Source organism: Petaurus breviceps, unplaced genomic scaffold (assembly GCF_028583685.1).
Source record: "Petaurus breviceps papuanus isolate PSGF00001 unplaced genomic scaffold, PetGlider_PUasm1.0 91133, whole genome shotgun sequence".
Lineage (NCBI taxonomy): Eukaryota > Metazoa > Chordata > Mammalia > Diprotodontia > Petauridae > Petaurus > Petaurus breviceps.
The window spans coordinates 36,757,360-36,767,126 of record NW_027187419.1 but is presented as its reverse complement, the minus strand read 5'-3'; the positions used below and the strand labels follow the sequence as shown (position 1 = coordinate 36,767,126).

At 39.7% G+C, this 9,767-nt stretch overlaps 1 protein-coding gene across 1 annotated transcript; it reads left to right on the top strand.

Moving 5' to 3' along the window:
• The first annotated feature begins 617 nt into the window (after positions 1 to 617).
• Positions 618 to 2,012, top strand: LOC138154802 (olfactory receptor 8D2-like). Its single transcript, XM_069079792.1, is given in 2 exon segments — positions 618 to 828; positions 831 to 2,012. Coding segments are annotated over 2 exon segments (921 nt in total). The 5' UTR covers positions 618 to 653; the 3' UTR covers positions 1,577 to 2,012.
• The last annotated feature ends 7,755 nt before the right edge of the window (positions 2,013 to 9,767 follow it).

Sequence of the window (9,767 nt, the reverse complement as noted above, 5' to 3'; positions counted from 1 at the left end):
TTGTCCACGAGGTGCTAAGGGGGGTACATAAAAAGGAAAAAGGAGGTGTAGGGCCCTCCTTTGCGAACTCCTGACCTATAGGTTCTATTAGACTACGCCCAGAGTGAGGCAGTCAATTTTGCTTCTATGATATCTTTGAGTGTTTCTGTGGGCATTTCATTTGAAAAATGAATTTTAGAGCTTCTAGGGATTCTAGAAAGTTTGTGTGAGGTTCACATATTTTCTGTCGGGCTCAAGAACAAGTAGGTAGAATTTCTCTCATGCAGCAGAACTATTGTAGCATCTTGAGGTACAAAGCCTCTGGTCCCATTATGTGGCCTTTCCAGAATCCTCAGGGAACACTGCGGGGCGGGGGGGGGGAGGGGAGAGTATCCTGAAGTATGCAATGTGAATTTAAATCATAGAATCTTACAATTGGATGTATCCTTAGAGGTCATCTATTCTAATTTCTGAACTCATAGAAGAATCCAATCTACATGATGTCTAGCAGGTATTTATTTAGCCCACATCCTAGTACTTCTACTAATGATGTACTCACAACCTCCAAAAACAACCTCAGTATGATAAGGAATGTGTGATTCTGTTCTAAGGGGGGAGAATTGCCTAGAATGTAACTCTTCTCTTCAGTCTCCACAGTTTTTATTTATAGGAAAATGGCCACAGGAAACCACTCGACAGTGATGGAGTTTATCCTCGAAGGGCTCACAGATCAGCCAGAGCTCCAGCTTCCTCTGTTTCTCTTGTTCCTGGGAATCCATGTGGCTACTGTGTTGGGGAACCTGGGCATGATCTTACTGATTGCTCTCAGTTCTCAACTTCACTCCCCCATGACTATTTCCTCAGTCATTTATCCTTCATTGATCTCTGCTACTCTTCTGTCATTACCCCTAAAATGTTAGTGAACTTCGTGGCTGAGAAGAATGTCATCTCCTTTCTGGAATGCATGACCCAGCTCTATTTTTTCCTGCTTTTTGTCATTGCTGAAGGTTACCTTCTAACAGCAATGGCTTATGATCGTTATGTTGCCATCTGCAGCCCTTTGCTTTATAATGTTGTCATGTCTCAAAGAATGTGCTCTGGAATGATGTTTGTGGAGTACTCCTTGGGCTTTTTTGGTGCCATGGTACATACCAGCCTCATGGCAATGCTCTCCTTTTATGGATCTCATGTTGTCAGACATTACTTCTGTGATATTCTTCCCCTGTTAAGCCTCTCCTGCTCAAGCACTCATGTCAATGAGGTTCTTCTTTTTATTATTGGGGGAGTAAACACCTTAGCCCCCACTCTGGCTGTCATTGTCTCCTACACTTTTATCTTGTCCAGCATCTTCCGCATCCGCTCTACTGAGGGCAGGTCCAAAGCCTTTGGTACCTGCAGCTCCCACCTCATAGCTGTAGGAATCTTCTTTGGGTCTATCACGTTCATGTACTTCAAGCCCCCTTCTAGCAACTCTATGGAGCAAGAGAAGGTATCCTCAGTGTTTTACACCACAGTGATCCCCATGCTAAACCCTCTGATTTATAGTCTGAGGAATAAGGATGTGAAGAATGCCATCAGAAAGGTTTTTGGGACTTAAAGCTTCTCCTGAGCCTCAAGATTTCCCAGAAGTAGAGAAAATAATCAGTCCAAAGGGAAGCTATTCAAAATTTGTTTCTAGGAATCACCTCTTTCCTGGGACCTCAGTCTCTTTATTCTGATAGAAGCTACAGTTTTCAATACGATCCATGTGAGTCTTTTCTTCACTAGTATTTTGTGCTCAGAAACCATGTAGACCTTTTTAAAGCTTTCTTAGCATCTTTTACAAAGGTATGCTCTCAGTAAACAAATGTTTGTTGAAGGAATCAATGAATAAACTGAATAAATGAAATTTACCTTAAACTTTTTCTTCTCAGTTGTTATTGATATTTTTTCTCTTCTTTCCAGGGTTTCAGATTAATGTGCAACTCATTCCAGTTCTTTTCAAAACTCCTTAGTAATTAGTGGCTTTGAGTTTCTAACATATGATCCCCATGTGCACTAGGGAGAAAGTTTGAAGAAGGTTCAAAGAAGATCATGGACTGCCCAAGAAGACAGCTTGACTGATGTCTAGAAGTGGTTCCCAGATCTCTGTCTTTTTCTCATATTTCTGTTTATATATGTACATGTGTATGTGTATATGTAAATGGGTATTCTATTTTAATGTGTATATACTTATATGTATATGTGTATGTATGTATGTATGTGTGTGTGTGTCTATTTTCAGGGGTGTGCTGGAGCCAACTCAAATACTCAACTCAAAATGGCACTGAGCTGATGGTTAAATTTTCAGGGTGAGCATTTACACCTCACAAAATAGCAAATGCTACAAATCAGGGCTTAGTTTATTGCTTTCTTGATTGTATAGACCTAAGAAAATGATAGGGGAAATGTTAATAATACTTATTGAACTTTAAAGTGAGTCATGCACACGTTTCCTTCTTAGGGTTCTATTTTTAATAATTTACCAGTACAGAACTGTATGTATATGTACATACATGCCTCAGTTGCATGGTATTCACACCACTTAGTTTCATGACATTAAAAGTGTAATGGCCTTTAGATTTCATTTAGTCCAACCCCTTTATTTTATAGATAAATGTACTGAATCCCAGAGAGGACACAGAGGTAGTAAGTGGAAGAGACGAGCTTTATTAACAATAACAAAAAGGACTGACATTTATAGATGACTTTGATGTTTCCAAAGAACTTGGTCCAGGTTATCTCATCTCGTCTTTAAAATAACCCTTTGAAGTAGGTGTCATTATTGTCTCTATTTCAGGTATTGGGTGTGAATAAATTGAGGCAGAGAGAGGTTAAGTGATTTGACCAGGATCATGCAAGTAGTAAGTGTCTAAGGCAGTATGAGAACTCAGAATTTCCTGACTCCAAGTCTAACATATCCATTCCATCAACCAGTTTCTTAAAACTGAGGTCCTGTGACTTCAAGGTCCTTGTTGTGGGGAGCCATATCTTGCTACCTCATGCATGTATACATGTATGTACACATATATGCATTTGCACTATATAATATTACCCCATAGTTGTATATAGCTTTGTATGCATATATATATGATTTTCCTTCAAACCTTTGATTTCAGTGGTTGCTCTGTGTGTGTATGTGTGTGACACACACATGTAACTGGGGTGAAAGTTCCTTCCTCCATTTCAGATCAGCAATCTATCCATGATTCCTAGTTTTTGAAAGCTGCCTGGAGTAATAGCAGTTTAAGCAATAGCCAACGTTGGTCTTTCTGATTTCCAAACTGGATCTTTATGCACTATATAAATGTGATTCCTCCAGGCCACCTCTCCCTCCCTGCCCACAATCTTCCAAGTTTTATACAATGAAGTGGATTGTTAGAGGTCCATGGTGTGAAATAATCTCAACCTGTTTTCAAACACTAGGTAAGAAACCTAGATCTTGATGCAGACAGGTATGGGCCACTTTTGGTAAGCGGAAATGGCAGTGTGTTATGAACTACATAAAAATGCACATCTGTACCCATAAACCAATGGTGGAGAACCTTCATCCTTGAGGCCGCATGTGACTCTCTAGGTATTCAATTGTAGCCCTTTGACTGAATCCAAACTGAACTGTGAAGTTTTTACATTTTGTTTAGTCTAACTGAGCAGTGGACACCCCTGTAAAATAAATGTGTAATATGTACAAATATATGTACATAAGTAAATATAGAATATAGGAGGAAATGAATATCTTTCTACTCATTCACATAAAACCCAGAATATCTACAAGAATATTTAGTAGTAATGATTTGCACTTAATAAATTTATTAATCAATAAGAATTAATCAGTTCTAACTATGTACCAGGCACAATGCTAAACAATGAAAATAGAAAGGAAAACGAAAGAAATTTTTTGATCTTAAACAGCTTGCATTTTATTGGGGATTAAATATTTACATATATAGGTATATACAAGATAGAGGGCTATGGATTGAACCTGTGATTTTATTGGTTTGTGGAACTCCTAGGTGAAGAAACTCCCTCCACCATTTTAGGCTGGCACCTTCTCTGTAATCTAATTTGAAGGAATTATTTGGGGACACTGAAAAGTTAAGAGACATCCAGGGTCACAGAATGCATCACTCAGAAGTTGGATTTGGGCCCTGGTCTTGTTGGCTTCAAGGCTGGCTGTCTCTTAATTATGCCTTGCTGGATACAAGGTGATTATTTGAGGAAAGGTATTAGCACTTCAGGCAATTAGGGAAAACCTCTTATTAATGACAGTGATTGGCTTGAGCCTTGAAGGAAACTAGGGCATCTAAGAGTTGAAAAGTAAGGAAGGGAATCTCCTTGACTTTATTATCCACTCTTCCTTCCTCTTCACCCCCAGCCCCCCTCTAGTCTTCGATCTAGTGATGCTAGCCTCCTGGGTGTTCCACAAGCAACGTATATTCCATCTCAGACCTCCAGGCATTTTCTCTGGCCATCCCCTACAGGGCACTGATTGATGATAAGATCAGTGTGACTGTTTTGGGGGACCAGGAAGAACTCTTTCCCAAGCTGTCCCTGCTTTTTTTCAAGCTAAGAAGAGGATGCAACAAAGCTTTGGTAGGACCAGTGTTTATTCTCTTCAAGTATAGCTAGTCAAGGCCTGATTTTAACAGCAGGTGGATCTGTTACGCAGATGATCACCAAATGGAGGTACTCTAATGTCAGGTTTTTCTGATTTCTATTCCCTTGTTCTTCCAACCTCTACAAGGAAAGGAGGATTGTGCCCTGCTCTATCTCTCACCTCATGGTCCCTAGCCCTGTTCCTGTAACTCAGCAATGGTTGTGCTCTTGCCTTTCGTTGCTTCTATTGCCCACAGTAGATTAGACCCAGAGCTATTTGAGGCTGAGCCCTTCTTACTACGTTGTCCTCTGAAGTTCAGGATTACCTGTCTCACTTCAGTTATAATTGGCAATGGTTTCTGTGTCAGCACATGATGACATCAGATGCACCAGAATCATGCATCCATCCTGGCTTAGTCTCCACAGTGTAATTTTACTAGAATTCATTCACAATGCTTATCTGTATTAGTTTGAATATATTCTTCTACCTTGAGGGAAAACTCAAGATTTTTCTCTTTAACCCTGCATGGTATTAGAGACTAAATTAAATAGTCTTGTTTTTTTGTGACTCATACATTTCAGCTAGTTTGCATATATTTATGGCAGATGCCATCTAACTCTGCACCAATGAGGTTATTTATGTTGAAAATTTCTTAAGTCACGCTTTAGGCAAAATACTGTAGAACTTTGGAAAGAAAGTATTAAAAATGTAAAAAAAAAAAATCCCACTTTTCTTTTCTCAAAAATTAATGACCAGAAATTGTGGCTATATTCCTATGGATGGACTCATAAATGTAGGGTGTATGTATTCGTGTATGTGTTATCCATGTAGGCTATGTGTGTCCTCATGGGTGTGTCTAGGTGTGGCTCACAGGTGTGCTTAGATCTATCTACAGTCTCTTCCCAATCTTCTCCAAAGAAGACTTTTGTGCCTTCTGAAGGAGCAAAGCAGGAGATTAGGGTCATGAAACTAGTAGATTTCCTCTTCTCAGAGAAGGGATACTGGGGGAAAAATATGTCTTGGTTCCCCTAATTAATGTTAGTCTAGGAGATATAATTTTTATGTTCAAGCTGTACTCTTAATAATTGTTTCTTTTTTTTTTTTATTAAGCAATCAGGGTTAAGTAACTTGCTCAAGGTTACACGGCCAGTTATTTCTGGGTGTGGTGCTGAGTGTCTGAGCCCGGGATTCAATCTCCAGGTCGTCCCAACACTGGAGCCGGTGATCTTACTCGCTGAGCCACCTGGCTGCCCCTAAGCAATTGGGGTTAAGTAACTTTCTCAAGGTTACACGGCCAGGTGTTTCTGGGTGGGTGCTAAGTGTCCGAGCCCGGGATTCGATCTCCAGGTCATTCTGACACTGGAGCCGGTGCTCTTACTCGCTGTGCTACCTGGCCGCCCCTAATAATTGTTTCTTAATGGGGAAGAAATGACCAAGAATTACCCCCCTCCACACACACAATGCACATATACATGTGTCTGTCTATATATATTTTTGTAACACACACATATATATATATATACACACTCATACATACATGCATATATGTAGTTTTGACTCCCTTCTCATTGAAGGCTAGTCACTCATAGATGACAGTGAGTTCCAAACAAACTTTTTTATCCAAGCTGATAGCAAACAGAAATCAGAGAGGATATATGGATGAGAATATGTCAGCCAATGTACTGAATGAATGAGCTCTCCCAATGGGAGCAAACTAGCTCATTTCAACCAAGAGAGAGAATCTCATGTCTTGTCAAGGGGAATTTCTCTGAAATCTAATGTGGTAAGCTTGAAAAAGGGCATGACTGAGATGCTAGTTATTCATGTCACCTTTTTCCCAGAGTCTTTGTGTATTTTCATAGATTGCTTTCTGAAGAGAATATGGAATCCTGTGTTTTCTTTCTTGAATCTGGAAACCAGAAGATCAAAATTTCTTCTCTGCTAAGTACATGCCAAATTCACAGTGCTTCCCTACGAAACCCAGTCTCTACATCTACAAATTAGACAACATCACTCAATAGCAGGTAGGATGGTCAGATGTATCTAGCCAATAAAAATTTCGGATTACTTATTGGGAAATTGGAAAAATGAGAGTGGGTCATATATTCCATGTAGCTATCTATCTGACTATCTAGTCCATCTAGTGCATATATATATATGTATATATGTATAAATATATATGTATATATTTGTAAATCTATTTGTCTATCTAGAAAGAGAGACAAAGGTCAAACTGGTCAGCAGGTTGACAAAATGCAGTAAAATCTTCATAATCTAGACATTACTGGGTTTTTTTTTAAGCATATAAAACTTCCACATTATGGAAAAGTTAATTTGAAAAAGAAGCAAACTTTGGATGTATCTACTGCCCCTTTTAGGCAGAGAGGAGGGGGAAGGAAGATGAGCCCATCCTTCAGAGCCTGTAGTCTATTCTCCTTAATTGGAAGTCAACCTTCATGCTCCACATCTGGCCCCTGAAAGCAGAGCCAGTGGTAGAGCCAAGGGCTGAAGTAGCAGCCCTCACACAGGTGGCTGAGCCTCAGCACTCAGTTCCCTTGTATGAAAGCTCCCACTCCACCTACCATTCCATTGCCTTTCTTACACAAAGACCACACTAGCGCATCCAATCTCCTCCGATACTGTTATAACCATCCTGCACTTGTCACATCCTTGGTCCCAAAGCTGGAGCTCCTGAGGCAGCACCCATCTCAGAACTCATTGGGAGTCTCAGTACCTCAATATTTAATAGTCAATAAACACTAATTTAGTACCTACTATGTGCAAGGCACTTTGTTAAACTCAGCGGGGGGGAGGTGTGCAAAGAAAGGTGTATGCCAATCTGTGCCCTCAAGGAACTCACAGTCTAATGGGGGAAGATAGCACATAAAAATTGAAAAGAGGGTTAGGGAAAAAAGGAAGGGACATGATGAAGTTCAGTAGCCAGGGTAAGAAATGATTTAAGGAGTTGTGAATTAGAGAGTTGATTCCATCTTGCATGATTAATTTTGGAGGGTTGTGAAGTCCAGGAGAGCAGCCAGTTTGAAAGTGTTAAATGATCTGCCCTCTCAGATTGGGAAGAAAAACACAGTCTTCATATACCAGAAACTCACTAAGTCAGGATTCATGTACTCCTCCCTCCTTGCAAGTATTCATCTCAAAAGAATTAAGGAACTTTGTCACATATGCTTGTGAGGTTGTAGGACAACTCCTTAAAACATTTTTGATACATTCCCTCAAATTTAATGCTTTAATTATGAGGTTTGCATGTTAAATCTTTTTTATGGATTGCTCCCTCATGTAATGAATAAAAAAGTTGACTGGGAGTCAAAAGATTTCGGTTCAGAATTTGCTTTTATTATTGCCTAGCTGTGTGACCTTGGGCAAGTAATTTTTCCTTTGGGGCCTACAATCTCCTCAGGTGCAAAACAAGCAGAATGGACTTAAAATATTTTAGCTTTTTTTGTACGCCTAATATTGTCCCTATAATTTACCTGGTGAAACAATATCTGAAGCAAACAACTCACTTGTTATAGGAGCTCTACCTGCTAGTCTCAGCAATCTTCTCCCTTCTGTGGGGAATGAAGGGAAACTGCATTTATATATGGATTTTTTATATTAGAAAAACCAATAGAAGGACAATCCGAGGTTGAGTTGCAGAGGTGACCTACTACTCCTTAATTCTAGACAGTTCTCACCAAAGGAGCTGTGGGGTGGGCTTCTCTTCAATAACTATAATTGGTGCTGGGGTATCAGGTGTTTGCATGTACAAATTGTTTTCTTTCCTATTTGATTTTTTCTTTAAAAATCATTTTTATTGATATCCTTTGTTTTATATTGTCTAGATTTTTTTCATAAAAACTTCTCCCCTTCTAGCCCTTATAACAAAGATTAAAAAAAATTTTTTTGGGGCTTTTTGGAGGAGGGAAGGCAGGGTAACTGGGGTTAAGTGACTTGTCCAAGGTCACAAAGCTAGTAAGTATTAAGTGTCTGAGGTCAAATTTGAACTCAGGTCCTTCTGACTCCAGGGCTGGTGCTCTATTCACTGTGCCACCTAGCTGCCCCTAAAGATTTTTTTTAAAGGGAAAATGCTCTATTATCTTCAAGCTTAAAACCTTATGGGTTGCAACAGGGTGCTAGCTCAATAAGATGGAGGACTACACATTTTCTCCAGACCTTGTAACACTCAAAATCTCTGAAAAAGATGGAAAATATAAGAAAAGTAGCATGATCATAGCTGTCTCCATAGGCCAATCCACAAGGAGACCTAAAAAATAGCAGTTTCATAAATTTCTGTAGATAACATTCATACCTGATTTATTTTCCTTACAAACCACCCCCATGCTCTGGCAGGGGACATAACCTGACTCATCAATTTGTATTCTGGGATCAATCAATCAACATGTATTAAATGCTTATATTATGCCAGGTATTGTGCTAGAGAGGGGAGAAAAAAAGTAGGAAAAAGCAGTCCCTGTCCTCCTTCCAGGAATTTACAATCTAATGAGGGAGACAATATGTGCACACACACACACACAAACATATATACATACATATACACACACATAAATATACATATATATATATCTCAAACTTTGTACAGAAAAATAAGGAATCATTAATAGTGGGAAAGCACTGTAATTAAGAGAGGTTATGGAAGGCTTTTTATAGATAGTCAGATTTTAGTTGGGACTTGAACCCATAGAAATCAGCAGGAGGAGTAAAGGAGGGAGAGCATTCCAGGAATGGGGGTCAGCTAGAGTAAATGCCTGGAGCTAAGAAATGGAGTGTCTTGTTTGAGGAACAGCCAAGAGGCCAGTGTCATTGGATGGAGGCATATGTGTTGGGAAGTAAGGTGTAAGAAGACTAGAAAGGGAGAAGACTTTGACGGACTTTGAATGCCAAATAGAGAATTTTGTACTTGATTGTGGAGGCAGTACGGACCCCCTGGAACTTATTGAGTAGGAAGCCATGATCGGACCTGCATATTTGGAAAGTCAGATTAGTGCCTGAATGGAGGCTAGATTAGGGTGAGGAGGGACATAACGTAGGCAGATCCACCAGCAGGCTACACAATAATTCAGGTGTGAGGTGATGACGGCCTATTCTAGAGCACCAGAGTGTTGGCCATGTCAGAGGCGACCATTTGAGTGCATTTGAGCGATGTTGCAAAGGG